This window comes from Salmo trutta, chromosome 24 (genome assembly GCF_901001165.1).
Source record: "Salmo trutta chromosome 24, fSalTru1.1, whole genome shotgun sequence".
Classification (NCBI taxonomy): Eukaryota; Metazoa; Chordata; class Actinopteri; order Salmoniformes; family Salmonidae; genus Salmo; species Salmo trutta.
This window is the reverse complement of record NC_042980.1, coordinates 2,302,429-2,325,040: the sequence shown is the minus strand read 5'-3', so window position 1 is coordinate 2,325,040 and position 22,612 is coordinate 2,302,429. Positions and strand designations below refer to the sequence as shown.

Genomic DNA, 22,612 nt, shown 5'->3' with positions numbered 1-22,612 from the left:
CAGGGCTTAGCTTTCCTTCCCCTATAAGCAGTCTATAGACAGGGTAAGATAGCAATCCATGCTTTGGTTTTGTTTACCTGGCCACTGTCTTCATAACTAACCTTTTAGCATTTGGGGCCCAAAACCAATCCAAGCCAATATCCCCTATATTAACGTTTTCCACATTGAAATATCCCTTTAACCCTTTCGAGTCGATGGATGTACAGGTGTATCAATCTAAGTAACATAATTAAACAAATGCCCATCAAAATCCGTCAGTTTAAGCCTGAGATCTTTTTTTTTTTTTGCTTTGGATGTATTTCAATCGACTGCATCCGCCGATGTCGCACTTCTGCATCTACAGTGAAAGGTGCTAGAGTGGTGTTTGTTAGACTATAAAACATCCTGAAAACCGGTCTTCGCAAAGGTCTATAGTGTCTGAGCGGTTTGACCTACAAAGTATTATGATCACTCTATGAAAAGGGGAGACTCATGAACATGATAGTGTTCTCTGTGTCACAGGACTCGTCTGAAGGTAACCAATACCGGTTTAAAACAATTATTGGTAGTTTTGTGCCTGTGAAAAAGGGGTTAAATATGTGTTAATAAAAATCAACAGTATCAATCAATCAATTGTATTTATAAATGCTCTTTTTACATCAGCCAATGTCAAAAGTGCTATACAGAAACCCATCCTAAATCCCCAAACAGCAAGCAATGCAGATATAGAAGCACGGTGGCTAGGAAAAACTACCTAGAAAGGCAGGAACCTAGAGAGGAACCAGGCTCTGAGGGGTGGCCAGTCCTCTTCTGGCTGTGACGGGTGGAGATTATAACAGTACGTGGCCAAGATGTTCAAACGTTCATAGATGACCAGCATCGTTAAATAATAATAATCAGTGGTTGCAGTTGTCTTTTCATTGCTGAGCATTCAGCGTTCGAAACAGCAGAGAGTCGAAAACAGCAGGTCTGGGACAAGGTAGCACGTCCGGTGAACAGGTCGTAGTTCCATTGCTGCAGGCAGAACAGTTGAAACTGGAGCAGCACTACGACCAGGTGGACTGGGGACAGCAAGGAGTCATCAGGCTAAGTAGTCCAGAGGAATGGTCCCAGAGCTCAGGTCCTCCAGGAGAGAATAGTGAATTAGAGGGAGCGTACTTAAATTCACACAGGACACCAGATAAGACAAGACAAATACTCCAGATATAACAGGCTGACCCTAGCCCCCGGACATATAAACTATTGCAGCATAGATACTGGAGGCTGAGACCGGAGGGGTCGGGAGACACCAGGCAGGATATAGCCCCACCCACTTTGCAAAAGCACAGCCCCCACACCATTAGAGGGATATCTTCAAACTACCAACTTACTACCCTGAGACAAGGCTGAGTGTAACCCTTGAAGGTCTCCCCCACGGAGCTAACCCGATGGGGGCGCCAACCCGGGCAGGAAGATCACGTCAGTGACTCAACCCACTCAGCCGCACCCCACCTAGGGATAGCATGGAAGAGCACTAGTAAGACATTTTCAGATATTACACGTTTCTAATTTTGACAGATAGTGGTTTCATTTCAAGCTAAATTGTACTGTTCGCTAGCTAACGTTAGCTGGCTGGCTCCCAAGCTGACATTATTCATTTCCCGGAGCCGTTTCCTTTTCTAGTTAGAGCCTAATGTAAGCTAGCTAACGTTGAACCTGGTTGGTTAGCTTCCAGCATTTTGGCATTGTTGGCACTTTATTCATTGTTGTTTAACTAGCTAACGTTTGCTGGCTGGCTCATTAGCTAACGTTACGCGACGTGTGTGATCTTAAACGTTGTTTACCTAGCTAGGTTCATTGTTTCCCTAGCTAGCTATATGTCTTAAGCTAAAGTGTACTGTTAGCTAGCTAGTTAACATTAGATGGCTGGCTCCCTAGCTGACATTATTTGTTTCCAAGAGCCGGTTGCTTTGTTAGAGCCAAACGTTAGCTAGTTAACATTGAACCTGGTTGGTTAGCTCCCAGCACTGTGGCACTGTTGGCACTGTTCATTTGTTGTTAAACTAGCTAATGTTACGTGACGTGTGCACAACATCCTTTGAATATGGCCAGTGTAATAATACATGTGTGCAAAAAGCATAATGAAATTGTTGCCAGCAGAGCTGGTTAGGCTGTTTTCATGTTATCCAGAGGTAACTAAATCGTCGGCCAGAGCCTCAAGTGTGCGCTCCGAGAGCGAAACTAGATGGGTGGGGCTAAGGCTTAAGAGGGTGTGAACAATGCTGAATGGGTGTTGACAAAATAGCTCTTCACTAGATACCAAAACATTCAAATGCGTGTTTCTCAAAAGTGAGATTACAAGTTCAACAACTTTCAAAGCAGAATTACTTTAACATTGTTCCTCAAATGCAGTGTATGATATACCATTTTGTAGCTCTGAGTCTCTACTTTTATCCAATGTAAAAAAAGTTTTGCTATGTAAGACTGAATCCAGGTGGTGAGTCACATGAGTCTTCAATAAAGACTTAAAGGTCAAGACCGAGTCTGCGTCTCTCACATGGATAGGCAGCCCATTGTAGGAGCAAGCCCATGTAATGCTTTGTAGGTTAGCAGTAAAACCTTTGAATCCAGCCCTAGCCTTAACAGGAAACCCATGTAGAGGCTAGCACTGGAGTAATATGATTTTTTGGGGGGGGGGGTTCTAGTCAAGATTTTAGCAGCAGTGTTTAGCACTAACTGAAGTTTATTTAGTGCTTTTTCTGGGTAGCCCGGAAAGTAGAGCATTTCGATAGTCTATTCTAGAAGTGACAGAAGCATGGATTAGCTTTTCTGCATAATTTTTCACAAACATTTTCAGATTTTGTTATGAAGATGAAAAAAATATGTTGTTAAAATGTTATGTTCCTCAGAAGAGTACCAGTCAAATGTTTGGACACACCTTCTCATTCAAGGGTTTTTCTTTATTTTCACTATTTTTTACATTGTAGAATAATAGTGAAGACATCAAAACTAACAAATACCACATATGGAATCATGTAGTAACCAAAAAAGTGTTAGACGAATCAAATTATATTTGAGATTCTTCAAAGTAACCACCCTTTGCCTTGACGACAGCTTTGCACACTTGGCATTCTCTCATCCAGCTTCACCTGGAATGCTTTTCCAACAGTCTTGAAGGAGTTCCCACATATGCTGAGCACTTGTTGGCTGCTTTTCCGTCACTATGCGGTCGAACTCATCCCAAACCATCTCAATTGGGTTCTAAATAAATCACAGCCAGTGTCACCAGCTAAGCACCATCAAATCTCCTCCATGCTTCACGGTGGGAACCACATATGCAGAGATCTGTTAACCTACTCTGCATCTCACAAAGGCACAATGGTTGGAATCAAAAATCTCATCAGACCAAAACACAGATTTACACCAGTCTAATGTCCATTGCTCGTGTTTCTTGGCCCGAGCAAGTCTCTTTTCATTATTGGTGTCCTTTAGTAGTGGTTTCTTTGCAGCAACCCGACCATGAAGACCTGACTCATGCAGTCTCCTCAGTTGATGTTGAGATGTGTCTGTGACTTGAACTCTGTGATGCATTTATTTGGGCTGCAATCTGAGGTGCAGTTAACTCAAATTAACTTATCCTCTGCAGCAGAGTTAACTATGGGTCTATCTGTGGCGGTCCTCATGAGAGCCAGTTTCATCACAACGCTTAATGTTTTTTTGCTATACTGCACTCGAAGAAAATTTCAAAGTTCTTGAAATTTTCTGGATTGACTGACCTTCATGTCTTAAAGTAATGATGGACTATGGTTTCTCTTTGCTAATTTGAGCTGTTCTAACCATAATATGGACTTGGTCTTTTACCAAATAGGGCTATCTTTGGTATACCAAACCTACCTTGTCACAACACAACTGATTGGCCAAAACACATTAAGAAGGAGAGAAATTCCACAAATAAACTTTTAACAAGGCACACCTGTTAATTGAAAGTCATTCCAAGTGACTACCTCATGAAGCTGGTTGAGAGAATTCCAAGAGTGTGCAAAGCTGTTATCAAGGCAAAGGGTGTCTACTTTGAAGAATCTCATATATATCAAATATATTTTGATTTAACAATTTTTTGGTTACTACATGATTCCATATGTGTTTCATAGTTTTGATATTCTACAATGTAAAACATAGTAAAAATAAAGAAAAACCCTTGAATGAGTAGGTGTGTCCAAAATGACTGGTACTGAGCTTTCTTATGTATCCTAGATATAGGACAAACACTTCAAAACGTTGTTTCTTTTGATTATATTTTGTAATTTTTTTTGCCATTCATAAATGGTTTTCAATGCGTTTCTCTGGGCTATATTAGTAAAGGCCAAATTCAATAATTTGTCCTATAATTTTTGTAGTACTTTTTGGGGATACCTAAAGTGCTCCTAAAATATATAATCAAGGAAATGATCCATTGTATGACAGTCCTAAAACAATTACATATGTCAATTTAACCCCCCCGTCCCCACGGCTTGGACATTTAAGAATTCAATATAATGTAGAGGATGTTATAAGATTTCAATCTGCTGGGACCTGACCTGTATGGAAATGTGTTAATAGGGTCATTCTTTATGACCCTATTTGTTGTTTTTAGCAAGTAAGCGCTTAACAGTTCAATGACAAATACACATGTACAATTGAAATTCTGTGGAGAATGTAAGACGGCAATAATCTCTGTATGTAACATGACTGTATATTGGAAAATAACACATATGAACATATGAAACGTGCACAACATATTCAGATAAGTAATGTGATGGAATGTATTTGTCTCTGGTTCTGTCTTGTAGTGGTGCTGATGGAGAATGGGGATGTCTATACGTTTGGCTATGGACAGCATGGCCAGCTTGGACACGGAGACGTCAACTCAAGGTAACCACTGACATGCACGAATGCAAAAATGGTAAACATTTGGACACAAAAAAACATAGTTCTAGATGTTCTGTTCAGACAATGAATAGGTTTTAACAGTGTAGGATAGATAGAAGGGTAGGTTGTCAGTGTTTTCCACAAGTACATAAAGTAGCAACCCGTGGGGGCTTGCCTCCCATGGTTAGACATATTTACCTTAGGAATACTTTATCAAGTTTACCTCCCAGATTGGAAATATTTGTTGTGGTAGACCCGCATGCTCACACCGCCATCCCTAGTGCCTGCATTATTGTTTGCCACATGGCTTTAAATTGTACCAATTTGTTTTTTCTCATTTGCCCATGCTATTTCAATAATAAATCATTTGGTTTTCCAATTGTTAATGATGGCGGATTGATTGATTTTTCAAGTTAAGTACACTTGTTTTCAAGATGAGTGAGAAGACAATTATCCAGCCCATTGGATATTTCACTACACCGCCATATGCCATATTTTGAAATATGCAGACTGACGGGTTAAAAGTATGTTAACATTTTAATACATTGAAACAGCCAGTTTTCTAGCTCCGCCCATAACGTGGGGATTTTATAGCATTTCCAGAATGCATGGATTATTGAGTTAATGTTTGTTTTACACTTAAGGCATGACTCTTGCTGTTGTGCTGTAGAATTTGGGAATTTTGTCTCCTGTATAATACATTCTGTACATTAGTTTATACTGGGTTAAGCGTACATTTTCGTTAATTGTACTTTCTTTAGTTATGCTCTAACATTCCCTCCATCTTGTTCCAACATCAGTTATTGTTAAGTCTCGGTTCTAATAGTTTTTATTTCTTTCTAAGAGCTTGTTAGTTGGATATGCTCTCTGCAAGTTTTTGTGTATCTTTATTTGGTAACACTTTACACCCGGCGTCCTAACACGTTATGACACTATTTACAGTGCATGTATTCAGACCCCTTCACTTTTTCCACATTTTGTTACGTTAGCCTTATTCTAAAATGGATTAAAATCCTCATCAAACTACACACAATACCCCGTGATGATGAAGTGGAAACAACATGTTTTTAGAATAAAAAATGTATAAATATAAAAGCCTGAAAGACCTTATTTACGTAAGTATTCAGACCATTTGCTATGAAACTTGCAATTGAGCTCAGGTGCATCCTGTTTCCATTGATCATTCTTGAGATGTTTCTACAACTTGGAGTCCACCTGTGTAAAATTCAATTGATTGGACATGATTTGGAAAGACATACACCTGTCTCTATAAGGTCCCACAGTTGACAGTGCATTTCAGAGCAAAAACCAAGCCCTGAGGTCAAAGTAATTCTCCGTGGAGCTCCGAGACAGGATTGTGTCCAGGCACAGATTTGGGGAAGGGTATCAAACAATATTTGCAGCATTGAAGGTCCCCATGAACACAGTGGCCTCCATCATACTTAAATGGAAGAAGATTGGAACCACCAAGACTCTTCCTAGAGCTGGCCTCCAGGCCAAACTGAGCAATCGGGTGAGAAGCGCCTTGGTCAGGGAGGTGACCGAGAACCCGATGGTCACTCTGAAAGAGCTCCGTAGTTTCTTTGTGGAGATGGGAGAACCTTCCAGAAGGACAACCATCTCTGCAGCCCTCCACCAATCAGGCCTTTATGCTAGAGTGGCCAGACAGAATCTACTCCTCAGTAAAAGCACATGACAGCCTGCTTGGAGTTTGCCAAAAGGCATCTAAAGGACTCTGACCATGAGAAACAAGATTCTCTGGTCTGATGAAACCAAGATTGAACTCTGGCCTGAATGCCAATCGTCACGTCTGGAGAAAACCTGGCACCATCCCTACGGTGAAGCATGGTGGTGGCAGCATCATGCTGTGGAAATGTTCTTCAGCGGCAGGGACTGGGAGACCAATCAGGATTGAGGGAAAGATGAGTGGAGTACAGTACAGAGAGATCCTTGATGAAAACCTGCGCCAGAGTGCTCAGGAGCTCAGACTGGGACAAAGATTCACCTTGCGTAAAGACAACGACGATCAACACCATTATCCCATAACCCCAAGACCCACTCCAATTTGCATACCGCCCCAACAGATCCACAGATGATGCAATCTATTGCATCCCACACTACCCTTTCCTACCTGGACAAAAGGAACACCTTACTTGAGAATGCTATTCATTGACTACAGCTCAGTGTCACATGACACCGCTCCCAATGGTGTGTTTCCCGCTAATTTGCGTTATGGGACAGATATTTGTGCGAAGCCTACTGCCTTGTGCACCTTACTGCGCTTATAATATGAAGAAATAATAGTTTAGGCCTATCAACATTTTATGCTAAATGATCTGATCTGTAGCAAGCTTTTTACGTTTTTGGGATGTATCCTAGGCCTACTGGTTGTATGAGTTTGGGATCTATCGTCCCACAACTGTCCCAGAGTCTGTTTGGAATAGGCTATTTCTTTCTTGCACGGAACAACAAGCTGACCAATAGAATAGGTCAACTTTTCTACTATGGGGGATAGTAGATCGACACAGGCTAGTGATTTTGCTGTTCGTTACTGGTCTTGTTGGCTGAGGAAAGTAAATGTGGGTAGTTATTCTAACATAGGTGGCACATGGGTTTGAAGTTTGGGGAAGCAAATTTTCACCATAAATTCCCCTTTATAATAAAACATTCCATGCATTCTCACATGTGCAGACTAATGTAAGATAGCCTACTATTCCTAATGTGATGATTATATTGGACAGTCATAATTTAGGATTATAATATAACTCAATCACTGTTTGCAAAAAAGACTGTTCAATGCAGCGCGTAATGACTTACATGCTGACTACACCGCTTGCGTTACGTGCGCGAGCTGTGCAAAATAAATGTACACGTTGTTCAATCATTGAATCCACACTGCTCGTGCGCTTCAACGAGCGTCTGCGTAGCCAGGCGCTAAAATAGAACTTGGTTCTATTTGTGAAGTTTAATGCGCTGCAAGTCCCGCCTCTCCCATTTCCTCATTGGTTTTTAGGAGCATATACCCACATGGGTGATTGAGTTCCACCCTCCAGTCCAGTTGGTGGTGATAATGAAACCACAAAGTTGGTTGCCAACCGCCATATAAAGTCCGAAGAAGAAGCCTGAAGGAGGTGAGATGACTAGAAACGAACTTGGTATACCCTTTTGTCTGTGGATTAATTGAGTAGAGGACCTTGTGCATTTCAGGTAAAATAACAACCCAATGTTTATATCCCAGGACAAATTAGCTAGCAACAGCAAGCTAGCTAGCTAAATTGCCATAAATGTTTAATGCTTTTCGACCTGTCCCCAAATTATTGTAGTTGGTTGAGTTCTTTTTGATATTTCAACCTGTGTCCTGACCGCATCTGGTGTGGGTGGGCAAAATCAACATCAATGGACACGCGCGCCCTGTCTAGTCAGCATGTTAGAGTAGGGCTATGCTATATCAGCCTACATTTCTTCTCTTTTACACAAACAAATGCCCTTTTATTAACCTCCCTGGGCAAGGTGGGACGTTTGTGTCCCACCTAGTCAACAGCCAGTGGAATCGCGTGGCGCGAAATACAAATACCTCAAAAATGCTATAACTTCAATTTCTGAAACATATGACTATTTTCACCATTTTAAAGACAAGACTCTCGTTAATCTAACCACATTGTTCGATTTCAAAAAGGCTTTACAGCGAAAGCAAAACATTATATTATGTCAGGAGAGTACCCTGCCAAAAATAATCACACAGCCATTTTCAAAGCAAGCATATATGTCACAAAAACCAAAACCACAGCTAAATGCAGCACTAACCTTTGATCTTCATCAGATGACACTCCTAGGACATGTTATTCAATGTTATTCAATACATGCATGTTTTGCTCAATCAAGTTCATATTTATATCAAAAACCAGCTTTTTACATTAGCATGTGATGTTCAGAACTAGCATACCCACCGCAACTTCCGGTGAATTTACTAAATTACTCACGATTAACGTTCACAAAATACATAACAATTATTTTAAGAATTATAGATACAGAACTCCTTTATGCAAACGCTATGTCAGATTTTAAAATAGCTTTTCGGCGAAAGCATATTTTGAAGTATTCTGAGTACATAGCCCGGCCATCACGGCTAGCTAATTTGACACCCACCAAGTTTGGTGCTCACAAAACTCAGAATTAGTATTAGAAAAATTGGATTACCTTTGCTCTTCTTCGTCAGAATGCACTCCCAGGACTTCTACTTCAACAACAAATGTTGTTTTGGGTCCAAATAATCCATAGTTATATTCAAATACCTCCGTTTTGTTCGTGCGTTCAGGTCACGAGTGAGCGCATTTCGTGACAAAACATTTCAAAATATTCCATTACCGTACTTCGAAGCATGTCAAACGCTGTTTAAAATCAATTGTTATGCTATTTTTCTCGTAAAATAGCGATAATATTCCAACCGGGCGACATTGTATTCATTCAAATGTTGAAAGAAAAAAATTGAGAATTCAAATGAACGCGCATCTCCAGTGTCACTGTTCCCACCCTGATCACTCTCCTGCTGTTTTTCGCCCAGAGACGTCATTCCACTTTCTGGCGCCTTCTGAGAGCCAATGGAAGCCTTAGAAAATGTCACGTTACAGCAGAGATGCTGTATTTTCGATAGAGATGCCACAGAAGGAGAACAAATTGTCATACAAGGCACTTCCTGTATGGAATCTTCTCAGGTTTTGGCCTGCCATATGAGTTCTGTTATACTCACAGACACCATTCAAACAGTTTTAGAAACTTTAGAGTGTTTTCTGTCCAAATCTACTAATTATATGCATATTCTCGTTTCTGGGCAAGAGTAGTAACCAGTTTAAATCGGGTACGTTTTTTATCCGGCCGTGCAAATACTGCCCTCTAGCCCCAATAGGTTTTAACACGTTTCATGCAATTCTACTACACTTTGTCTGAAGACATTTGCTGAATATTTTTTTTATTCGACAAAAATTACAGGGTAGCCTGCTCTGCTGACACTGACAAACAGATCAATAAAAACGTTGTCTGATCCATATATTAGGCCTACGAAAAGGGGGGACACAAATACAATATGATGTCCAACTAACCTGGAAGAGGAAATTATTGTCCAAAAACAAACAAAAGTGGCACTGACCCAAGACAGTGAAAATGCACATTTACCGGGGATATGGCTGATGTTCTCCACTGGTGCCAATAAGAAGGCTACTTTTCATTCAATTAAATTAAGAATTCTGGTGACTAAAACACAGATTGGATTATTTTGATTGCCTTCTCTTTACAGCAATAGCCATTTTGTTTTTCAAACTATTTGCTGCGCTAATTAGGCTATATAATTTTGGCTAATTACCTTAGGGAAAGCTTAACTTCCACTAGCCTTATGGACACGCTGCCTATGTATTCTGACATCTTCAAATTGCTCATCGGATTTCGGTAGGAATGATGCACACAGTTGCATCAAAGTTGCATGTTCCGTTAAAAGGAGTATTCATAAACTAAATGTGATTTCTGTCATTCTGAGAACCATGGGTGGCCCAGGTTACGCAACCAATGGTAAATATCTTAAATGTCCAGTAAATTGAAATCCTGCCGTTCAAATGTCCAGCGCCACATTTCCCTAACGGAAACCCTGGTGACAACATGGGGCTGTTTGTTTCCAACATTAGGACTGTTTTCCTCAGAAAATGTTGTTTCCTTGCCGTGATACCGGTATCATGACAACACTGGTCCCTTAATGTTTAACCTCAGTTTGTTGGGGGGGGGGGGGGTGTAAAGGCTGTCCTTGAACCTGGGTAATTAATTATTTACCCCTCTCTCTGTTCCTTTTGTAGGGGTTCTCCCACGCTGGTGCAGGCCCTTCCAGGTCCGAGTATCCAGGTGACAGCTGGTAGTAACCACACAGCTGTGCTGCTCATGGACGGACAGGTCTTCACCTTCGGCAGCTTCTCGGTATGCAACGCAGCTGTTCTGGTTTATGCCCCTACGGTTTCGAGTTTAGATGTGCTTTTTATGTCACTTTTTTTCTTGATTAACTAAAACCATTTAATTGTATCTAACCCCACCCATAATCCTTAATTTTCCTTATTGACCTTGTTGTAATGGTCACATCTTTGTTTTTCCTCAGAGTGCAATGTTACTTTAAAACGCAATGCCATACCAATGCCATATTGTCTAAATCTATTATTTACTGAAGTCCATACACATTCTTATCGAATGCGTAGAGATTAATATTACATCTCTCCACAGAAAGGGCAGCTGGGTCGGCCAATCCTGGATATGCCCTACTGGAACGCCAAGCCTTCCCCCATGCCCAACATTGGTGCCAAGTATGGCCGCAAGGCCACCTGGATCGGGGCCAGCGGCGACCAGACCTTCCTGAGGATCGACGAGGCCCTAATCAACTCGCACGTCCTTGCTACCTCCGAGATCTTTGCTAGCAAACACATCATTGGTAAGTAGCACACCCTCAGCTCACTCAGGTCCTAACCTGAACCTGAGATCAGGACTTGTATTCATAAGTGTCTCAAATTAGTAATGCTGATCAAGAAATTTGGCCTTCTAGATCTTAATTAGAAGATTACATGGACGGGGGGACCTGATCCTAGAATAGCACTGTTACTCGGAGACACTTTGCGAATACAGGCCCTGAGCGCATCTCAAACTTTAAGGCAAAACTCCCATTGACGTAAATGCGTGATTCACATTCAAGTTAGGATTGGTCCTTAACTCAAATGTCTTTATGTAGAAATGTCTTCTTTTGTGTGAATATATTACACAAAATATATAGTATTTAGATTAAACAATGAACTATCTCCTATGACATTTTAGCTAGCCTTTCTTAAAAATGTACCTCAACGAAAAAGCGCATTAGCCTTTAAAGTGGAACTGACAGCATTTATGCAACATGAAATCTTATTTAAATCTGTTCATATACACCCCCAGGAAGAATTTGACACTTTTATGACAAGCGAGCACTTAGATATGTTCATTTTTACTTTTTCATAAATTCTTAGTGTTTGGGAATTACTTATACTTAGGTATTTGTGAAGTTCTATTGCAATATAGAGTAGGAAAGGGGCCGTGCGTTTGGACAATTAATAGGCACTGCAGTAATTAAAACCTAATAAAAACATCTGTCTCACCCAAGACCGGAGTCTACTCAGCAGGTGCGCCTTAGCCAATCAGAGCTACAGTAGGCCTTTATGAAAACAAGCCATTTTCCACAAAGGACTTCCATAATTCCCTTTGAACTGGACAGTGTGTTTTCAGGCAGTATTAACAGTGTGACTTTAGATCATTAGAACGCATTCGCCAAAAGCCACAAAATACACCTGAATGGATTTCTGCAAATATGTAAATACCACGGGAGTCCTCTTACATTTGGGAACTTTGCAGTCCAATTGATCAAACAACCATGAAGGAAGGCTCTCTCTCCCTCAGTTATGCACAACAACAAGATCAACAACTAATGCTAGCCAGAGCAAGATTACCTAAAATATAATGAAGGAACATTAGATATAAACTTAACTTTTTCAGCTAGTTGCCTGTCAAAATTGCACTGATAAACCATGGGGAATAGTAGCCTACTCATCCTTCTGCAGCTTGCCTGCCAATGCATTCATTCTTGTCCCAACCAAGCACCCAAGCTAACTGGCTAAATTTGGCTAGCTACTTTTTTTAAATGTATTTTTTTATTGAACCTTTATTAAACTTGGCAAGTCAGTTAAGAACAAATTCTTATTTACAATGGCGGCCTACCCCGGGCCAAACCCTAACCCGGACGACACTCAGCCTATGGGACTCCCAATCACGGCCGGTTGTGATACAGCCTGGAATTGAACCATGGTCTGTAGTGACCGCTCTAGCACTGAGATGCAGTGCCTTAGACCGTTGTGCCACTCGGGAGCCCTCTTTCAGACACAAATGAGAGAACACCTCACTCTGACCATTTTACTCGCTGTAGCAGAGCTGGTTACATGTTATCTACATCGTTTGTGACGATTACTTTTTTTGCCTACGTTTACTGACACCTGTCATATCTAATGGGTGTTACGCGTTTGTAAATTCATCAGTTACTCTGCGCTCTGCCACACTCAGATGAGAGTGCTCTGAAATAGGAGTAGATAGCCAGAGTGAATTTGCAAACGCAAGGGATATGCTAACTGGATAACAGTCGTTCTTACTAGCTAAATAAATGACACCTGCGTCTCTAGCTGTGTAATGCCACCGAAAACGATATGACGGGAAAAAGTCAGTCACTCACCCACTCCTCCAATGACATTACATGATATCCTCCTAGCAGCTAACTAACGTTAGGCTCCGTGCTTTTAGCTTGCTACGTAACAAAAATATAAACGCAACATGTAAATGGTTGGTCCCATGTTTCATGAGCTTAAATAAAAGATCCCAGAGCATTTCTCCTTTGCCAAGATAATCCATCCACCTGACAGGTGTGGCATATCAAGAAGCTGATTAAACATCATGATCATTACACAGGTGCACCTTGTGCTGGAGACAATAAGAGGCCACTCTAAAATGTGCATTTTTGTCACACAACACAGTGCCACAGATGTCTCAAATTTTGAGGGAGTGTGGAATTGGCATGCTGACTGCAGGGATGTCCACCAGAGCTGTTGCCAGAGAATTCAATGTTAATTTCTCTACCATAAGCTGCCTCCAATGTCGTTTTAGAGAATTTGTCAGTACGTCCAACCAGCCTCACAACCTCAGACCATGTGTAACCACTCCAGCCTGCAGGATCGTCTAAGACCAGCCACCCGGACAGCTGATGAAACTGAGGAGTATTTCTTTGTTTTAAAAGCCCTTTTGTAGGGAAAAACTAATTCTGATTTGCTGGGTCTGGCTCCCAAGTGGATGCTCACACTCGCTTTTTCAGTTCTGCCCACACATTTTCTATAGGATTGAGGTCAGGGCTTTGTGATGGCCACTCCAATACCTTGACTTTGTTGTCCTTAAGCCATTTTGCCACAACTTTGGAAGTATGCTTGGGGTCATTGTCCATTTTGAAGACGTATTTGCGACCAAGCTTTAACTTCATGACTGATGTCTTGAGATGTTGCTTCAATATAGCCACATCATTTTCCTTCCTCACAATGCCATCTATTTTGTGAAGTGCACCAGTCCCTCCTGCAGCAAATCACCCCCACAACATGATACTGCCACCCCCGTGGTTCACGGTTGGGATGGTGTTCTTCGGCTTGCAAGCCTCCCCCTTTTTCCTCCAAACATAACGATGGACATTATGGCCAAATAGTTATATTTTTGTTTCATCAGACCAGAGGACATTTCTCCAAAAAGTACGATCTTTGTCCCCATGTGCAGTTGTAAACCGTAGTCTGGCTTTTTTATGGCGGTTTTGGAGCAGTAGCTTCTTCCTTGCTGAGCGGCCTTTCAGGTTATGTCGAAATAGGACTTGTTTTACTGTGAATATAGGTACTTTGAACCTGTATCCTCCAGCATCTTCAAGGTCCTTTGCTGTTGTTCTGGGATTGATTTGCACGTTTCGCACCAAAGTACGTTCATCTCTATTAGACAGAACGAGTCTCCTTCCTGAACGGTATGACGGTTGCGTGGTCCCATGGTGTTTATCCTTGCGTACTATTGTTTGTACAGATGAACGTGTTACCGTCAGGCATTTGGAAATTGCTCCCAAAGATGAACCAGACTTGTGGAGGTCTACAATTTATTTTCTGAGGTCTTGGCTGATTTCTTTTGATTTTCCCATGATGTCAAGCAAAGAGGCACTGAGTTTGAAGGTAGGCCTTGAAATACATCCACAGGTACACCTCCAATTGACTCAAATGATGCCAATTAGCCTATCAGAAGCTTCTAAAGCCATGACATAATTTAATGGAATTTTCCAAGCTGTTTAAAGGCACAGTCAACTTAGTGTATGTAAACTTCTGACCCACTGGAATTGTGATACAGTGAAATAATGTCTGTCTGTAAACAATTGTTGCGAAAATTACTTGTCATGCACAAGGTAAATCACCTAACCGACTTGCCAAAACTATAGTTTGTTAACAAGAAATGTGTGGAGTGGTTGAAAAACAAGTTTTAATGACTCCAACCTAAGTGTATGTAAACTTCCGACTTCAACTGTAGGTAGAGTTGTAATGACTGCGTAGATAATAACAGAGTAGCAGCAGTGTAAAAGAGGGTGGGGTTGAGGCAATGCAAATAGTCCGTTTTGCCATTTGATTAGCTGTTCAGGAGTCTTATGGCTTGGGGTAGAAGCTGTTTAGAATCCTTTTGGACCTAGACTTGGCGCTCCGGTACCGCTTGCCATGTGGTAGCAGAGAGAACAGGTCTAGGGTGGCTGGAGTCTGACAATTTTTAGGGCCTTCCTCTGACACCTGGTATAGAGGTCCTGGATGGCAGGAAGCTTGGCCCCGGTGATGTACTGGGCCGCACGCACTACCCTCTGTAGTGCCTTGCGGTCAGAGGCCAAGCATTTGCCATACCAGGCAGTGATGCAACCCGTCAGTATGCTCTCGATGGTGCAGCTGTAAAATATTTTTGAGGATCTGAGGACCCATGCCAAATCTATTCCCTGAGGGGGAATAGGTTTTGTTGTGCCCTCTTCACGACTGTCTTGGTGTGCTTTGACCATGTTAGTTTGGTGATGTGGACGCCAAGGAACTTGAAGCTCTCAACTTGCTCCTCTACAGCCTCGTCAATGAGAAACCTCTTATGAAGTTGGTTTTGTAGCATCAACTGGGAATTTTATCTTTTTGACTGATATATATGGTTCTGTTTCATAACTGCAAAGTAGCTAAAATGCTGTCAGTTCCACTTGAAAGGTCCAATGCAGCAGTTATTTCAATATTAAATCATTTCTGGGCAACAAATAAGTACCTTACTGTGATTGTTTTCAATTAAAATACTCAAAAAGTAACAATAAATGCTTCATAGCGAAGGGCAATTTCTCAAGCGAAGATTTAGCTAGGACTGTGTGGGAGTGGTCTGAGTGGGGAGGGGAAAACTGTCTCTTTTCGACAGAGAGGTTTAAACGCTCTTTCTTAATGGTCTAATAACTAATTTACCGCCTGCTGATGGTCACCAGGCATACAAAAACTCCATCCCGCCAAAACAGGCACAAATTTCAGCCCGTCTTTTCAAACTGCTCTTACACTAAAAGGGCATTATCATTTCACAATTTTAATTCTAACCTCATAATGTATATATAACAAAGGTAAATCACGTTTTTGACTGCACTGTGCCTTTAATTAACCTCTCTTCTCTGTGTCCGTACCAGGCTTAGTCCCCACCTCAGTGTCGGAGCCCCCCCCCTTTAAATGCCTGCTGATCAACAAGCTGGATGGCAGCTGCCGCACCTTCAATGACTCAGAGCAGGAGGACCTGCAGGGCTTCGGCCTCTGTCTTGATCCCGTCTACGACGTCATCTGGAGGTCAGACTCATTCTCATTCTCTTTATTTCAATTTTTATCTCTTTCTCTCTATCCCTCCCTATATCCCCTTCTTCTGAGTTTAGCTGTGTCTCATAGAACATGCTTTTCTATAAATATGGTGCACTATTCATGTTTTCACACTAACGAGCAGAAACTGGTTACAGATCCGCCATAATTGTTGGAACCATGCTGGAAAGGACAATAGGGAAATAAAAAGCAGAGTCAGATCAGTACGGTTTGGGTCAGTCCTGTGGAGTGAATCTAGAATTGGTGATGCTATGTGGGGAGTATGGTATCATTTCAGACTCACTCTCCCGGCATGTTGTCCTTTTAAATGTGACAGACAGTAAACTCAAAACCCATAGTCATAACCGCAGTGGACTTTACCTAGCAGGGTCTTGTAGATGACCTGGAGCCAGTGGGTTTGGCGACGAGTATGAAGCGAGGACTAGCCAACGAGAGCGTACAGGTCGCAGTGGTGGGTAGTATATGGGGCTTTGGTGACAAAACGGATGGCACTGTGATAGACTGCATCCAGTTTATTGAGTAGGGTATTGGAGGCTATTTTGTAAATGACATCGCCAAAGTTGAGGATTGGTAGGATGGTCAGTTTTACGAGGGTATGTTTGGCAGCATGAGTGAAGGATGCTTTGTTGCGAAATAGGAAGCCAATTCTAGATTTAACTTTGGATAGGAGATGTTTGATGTGAGTCTGGAAAGAGAGCTTACAGTCTAACCAGACACCTAGGTATTTGTAGTTGTCCACATATTCTAAGTCAGAACCGTCCAGAGTAGTGATGCTGGACGGGCGGGCAGGTGCGGGCAGCGATCGGTTGAAGAGCATGCATTTAGTTTTACTTGTATTTAAGAGCAGTTGGAGGCCACGGAAGGAGAGTTGTATGGCATTGAAGCTCGTCTGGAGGGTTGTTAAGTGTCCAAAGAAGGGCCAGAAGTATACAGAATGGTATCGTCTGCGTAGAGGTGGATCAGAGACTCACCAGCAGTAAGAGCAACATCATTTGATGTATACAGAGAAAAGAGTTCGCCCAAGAATTGAACACTGTGGCACCTACATAGAGGCAGTTTGGGTCAAGAGTGTCCCCTCCTTTGAAGAGGGGGATGACAGCAGCTGCTTTCCAATCTTTTGGAATCTCAGACAACACGAAAGAGAGGTTGAACAGGCTAGTAATAGGGGTTGCAACAATTTCGGCAGATAATTTTAGAAAGAAAGGGTCCAGATTGTCTAGCCCGGCTGATTTGTAGGGGTCCAGATTTTGCAGCTCTTTCAGAACATCAGCTGACTGGATTTGGGGGGGGGGTGCTGTTGACCGCGGTAGGGGTAGCCAGGTGGAAAGCATGGCCAGCCGTAGAAAAATGCTTATTGAAATTCTCAATTATAGTGTATTTATCGGAGGTGACAGAGTTTCCTATCCTCAGTGCAGTGGGCAGCTGGGAGGAGGTGTTCTTATTCTCCATGGACTTTACAGTGTCCCAGAACTTTTTTGAGTTTGTGTTGCAGGAAGCAAATTTCTGCTTGAAAAAGCTGGACTTGGCTTTTCTAACTGCCTGTGTATATTGGTTTCTAACTTCCCTGAAAAGTTGCATATCACGGGGGCTGTTCGATGCTAATGCAGAACGCCACAGGGTAGTTTTTGTGTTGGTTAAGGGCAGTCAGGTCTGGAGAGAACCAAGGGCTATATCTTTTCCTGGTTCTAAATTTCTTGAATGGGGCATGCTTATTTAAGATGGTGAGGAAGGCATTTAAAAAAAATAACCAGGCATCCTCTACTGACGGGATGAGGTCAATATCCTTCCAGGATACCCGGGCCAGGTCGATTAGAAAGGCTTGCTTGCTGAAATGTTTCAGGGAGCGTTTGACAGTGATGAGTGGAGGTCGTTTGACAGCTGAGCCATTACGGATGCAGGCAATGAGGCAGTGATCGCTGAGATCTTAGTTGAAAACAGCAGAGATGTATTTAGAGGGCAAGTTGGTTAGGATGATATCTTTGAGGGTGCCCGTGTTTTACGGCTTTGGGGTGGTACTTGGTAGGTTCATTGATAATTTGTGTGAGATTGAGGGCATCAAGCTTAGATTGTAGGATGGCTGGGGTGTTAAGCATGTCCCGGTTTAGGTCACCTAGCAGCACAAGCTCTGTAGATAGATGGGGGGCAATCAGTTCACATATGGTGTCCAGAGCACAGCTGGGGGCAGAGGGTGGTCTATAGCAGGCGGCAATGGCGAGAGACTTGTTTTTAGAGAGATGGATTTTTAAAAGTAGAAGTTCAAATTGTTTGGGTACAGATCTGGATAGTAGGACAGAAATATAAACGCAACAGGCGACAATTTCAAAGATTTTACTGAGTTACAGTTCATGTGTGACCCCTTTCAGAAAACTAGGTGTATGTCGCAAGTCACGACTTCACAGCAGAGCTGTTTGAACATTAAAAATGATTTTTTTTTATTATCAAAATGCGTTTCTTGGCAGAGAGGCCTTCTGGAACATGTGAACTTTCATGTGCCTTAATATCAAACTTGTATGCCTTAAATGGTAAAATGGTTAAATTACGAGCCTAGATGGTTTAGCTACAGAAAAAGAGAGCAACCTTCCGCTATCCATGACTGGCTGAAATAATGAGTGGGTTGGACATACCGAGAGATGAGTTGAGATTGGTCTACCATATAGCACGTGTCTGTCTATTGGAGCTGGTCAGTATGTTTAGGTTATCGTGTCGAACGCGGCTTTAAAAATATTTTTTAGTGCGTAGTAAACTGCATAATCCAAATGTCAAGTTAAAGTGTACTGTTAGCTAGCTAACGTTAACTGGTTGGCTCGCTAGATAACGTTATGTGTATGCTCTCCACTTTCTGGAGGACTGAGTTTTGAAATCAGTGGAATTGGAGTATGATAGCTAAGGAGATGGAGAAAACACCAGTCTAGAATACATCGTCAAACTAAGGGCAACCATGCATGGCATCGGACGGTGGATGCGTCCAACCATGATGTATACTGGTAAGATTATCAGATATTACACTTTTGTAATTTTGACAAAGTGGTTTCATTTCAAGTGTACTGTTAGCTAGCTAAAGTTAGCTGGCTGGGTCGCTAGCTAAACGTTGCGTATGATCTTATTCTTCGTATCTCAGACACATTTCCTTGACTGGTTATAGCCATATAACCTGGTGGTTAGCTACCTGCAGATTCATGCAGGTAGTAATGTCATGAGTTGTGATTGTGGTCCATTGTTTAGCTAGCTAACTAGCTAGCTACATGTCTTAACAAAAGACTCCACTCTGATTTTGACAAAGTATTTTCCTTTCAAGTTGGTGTACTGTTAGCTAACTAGCTCGCTAACTAACGTTACGTCATGTGTTGGGATTCATTGTTTACCTAGCTAGCTATCTAGCTACATTTCGTAACAAAAGACTCTCCTTGGTGTGCCAGAGCGCAGAATAACTGATGCATTTTTGAACGCCCAACACCCGTTGAATATGTTCGGTGTCAGTAAATGTCGGCAACAAAGCATAATTCAATTGTTGCCAGCAACACAGGTATTGTCACCAACGCTCTAGATAACGTGAAAAAAGCCTACCCAGCTCTGCTAGGGCGAGTAAAATGGTCAGAGTGGGGGTGTTTTCTAATTATGTGTCTGGAAGTAGCTAGCCAATGTTTGCCAGTTTGCTTGGGTGCTTGACTGTAGTTGTGGTCAGAGCTTTCGGAACAACCCTACTTATTGGCCAGAGCGTCCAGTGTGCGCTCTGAACTTGAAACCACAGATAGAGTGATAGGGCGAGTAATGTTCTCTCTCTCTTGATGTCTGGAAGTAGCTGGCAAGTTAGTACAGAACGGTTGGAACAACCCTTAAAGAGATGGGGGGGGGGGGGGGGGCGCTAAGGCTTAAGAGGGTGTGAACGATGCTGAATGGGTGTAGACAAAGAAGGGCTCTCCAATAGTAGAACCAAAACATTGAAAGACATTGATAGACTTGATCCTCTTAATCAAGTTTGACACAAGTACTGAAATGTTTATTTTTTATAAAAAAAGTACAGAAGTTTCAGTATACCGTGCAACACTACGGACTCATCATTTACCCATCATTTACCCTGCCCTTCCTAACCGCTTCGCCTGATGGAATTTATTGGTGTGACTGCCATGGGACAATGGACATAGTTCAACTTGAGGGTCTTGCATTTTTCCTGGACACAATGGGTTGAAGAGAACACAAGTACTTCACTCATGTTCTAACACAGCTGCTTGTAACAGGATGTCAATGTTCTCCAAGATGAGGCATTCATTCAAGACCTGTTTAGCAAAACCCAAGCCTTTGTTGAGCATCACCTGATTCTAGAGTTCCTGAAAAGGAAGTTGCAATGGTATTAAATGAACACGAAGGATCATCAACAATATGTACCCGCTAGAGACCATAGTCGGTCTAGTTCAGGGATTGGCCACATGCTGCCTTCTGTAGGTCTGTGGACCAAATTATTATCATTGACATTTTTGGGATCCCAGTCGGGGTCTCAATTTACTGTAAAGAGTTACAATAATAGAATAGACAAGGTGCAATTTCGAAAATTTGTTGTGCTTCAGCAGTCACTCAATTAGCCCATGTCAGTAAAACATTTTTAAGATGGGTAAATTTAAGTCTCGCTCCCCAGTCTGAAGACACTGAGGCAAGGGAATATGTCCCCCTATTGTGGCTTTTTGAAAACATGTGAAACAAATTATTTCAGCATAAATTCCTATTACTAACAACTCAAATAAGATGTTAAAAATGTTTAATTTAATTAGTAAATTACAGAGCTCTATCAGAGGTTGAGAAGTCAAGAGGGTCATATTAGTGATGCCACATTAGAATAGCAATTTGCATAGCGTTTTTACGAATCTAAAAAATAACAAATTACTTTAGGTCTGCTTTAATGGCTTTTATAGGAAAGTCTTTTTTAAATGAGGACTGATGTCAATTTTAAACAAATAATGGTCATTTTGTGTGTCCAAACATTAAAATTAATGCATTTTCAGTTGGTGTATAGTGCAATAATCTCCCAAATGTTTTTGTTTGAATTTCTAATTATCTAGGTTCTTCCATCATTTTCAGACAACATTTTGAGATGATAAATGACATTTTTTAAAATTGCTATTATACACCTTATTTTATAGGCAATCTTTAGTCTAAATATTGATTAATTGACCCCATTGGGAATGAAATGTGGTTTAACCAATTTATGTTGCATAGTAACGTGTGTCAATAACTCAATCATATTTTTCACCAAAATAATTATTCACCCTGTTCATACTCCACTGGACTTTTTACTGACATATCAACTGCCTGGTTAAGAAAAAACATTTTATTATTTCTTTTAACAATGTATTTACATATTCATACTGTTCAAGGTCTCTATCAGGAATGGTGCGATATTCATCCCTCACCAACTGAATTCTTGCTTTTTATCGTTGGTGACTGATTTAGAGTTTTCTTTACCACAACACTGAACTGTGTCAACCCAAAAGGATACACATTATGTAAATTGATGCAGGAGGGTTCAGGTGAAGATTTTTTTAGTATCCACTTCTAAATCCACTGTCAAAACATGCTCTACTAGTCAGTTGAGAATAGGGTTCAGCTGCCAGTGCGTGGAATTGGCACACAATCCATTGTTTTATGTTTATATTACTCTTTTAATTTATTTCCAAAAGTCAAAATGCACAACAACAACAAAAAAACACTGGGCTAAGAGGATAGCTCTCCCAGTTATTGTGTAGGTTTCTGTTTTGATATAGGCCTGCATTTGAGCATGCCACATTACATTGAATCTTAAAATGGTGTTTACATTCATGGAATGTCAATATGATATATCAAATTCAACAAATGCCACAGAATAACTCAAATAAGATTTATATATAATAATTTATTGGTTGAACAATATATTGAATTGTCATGTAATACGCACACACATAGTTATTCAATGAGCTTTAGGTCTAAGATTTCTCAAGGCACAGCAAATTGTTAAAATGTCCAACGGGGGCACCAAAGTCAGTGGAAGAGGGTTTTGCAGGATGTCAAAAATCTTAATTTTCTCAATGGCTTGCTCCACATGAATTCTCAAGGCAGACAACTGTCTGGCCCTCTCGACTGAATGTCCTGAAAGGTGATGCCTTGAGAAAGGGAGGCATAACCAGTGTGGCACCAAGTTTTGCCAAGTCTTCAGGAATCCTATGTCTGCAATCAATCAATCAAATTTCAATCAATCAAACATCAGTCGATGTCACAAATTGCTAAACAGAAACCCAGCCTAAAACCTCTGAGGG

At 41.4% G+C, this 22,612-nt stretch overlaps 1 protein-coding gene across 19 annotated transcripts in view; it reads left to right on the top strand.

Moving 5' to 3' along the window:
• Positions 1–22,612, top strand: part of LOC115160590 (E3 ubiquitin-protein ligase MYCBP2) — a 342,793-nt gene that overhangs the window by 153,172 nt on the left and 167,009 nt on the right. For all 19 annotated transcript variants that reach the window (XM_029710772.1, XM_029710779.1, XM_029710778.1 and 16 more), the window contains 4 exons: positions 4,788–4,869; positions 10,704–10,821; positions 11,119–11,323; positions 16,151–16,304. In XM_029710772.1, coding sequence (XP_029566632.1) covers positions 4,788–4,869; positions 10,704–10,821; positions 11,119–11,323; positions 16,151–16,304 — 559 coding nt within the window. The remainder of the gene's footprint in view (positions 1–4,787; positions 4,870–10,703; positions 10,822–11,118; positions 11,324–16,150; positions 16,305–22,612) is intronic.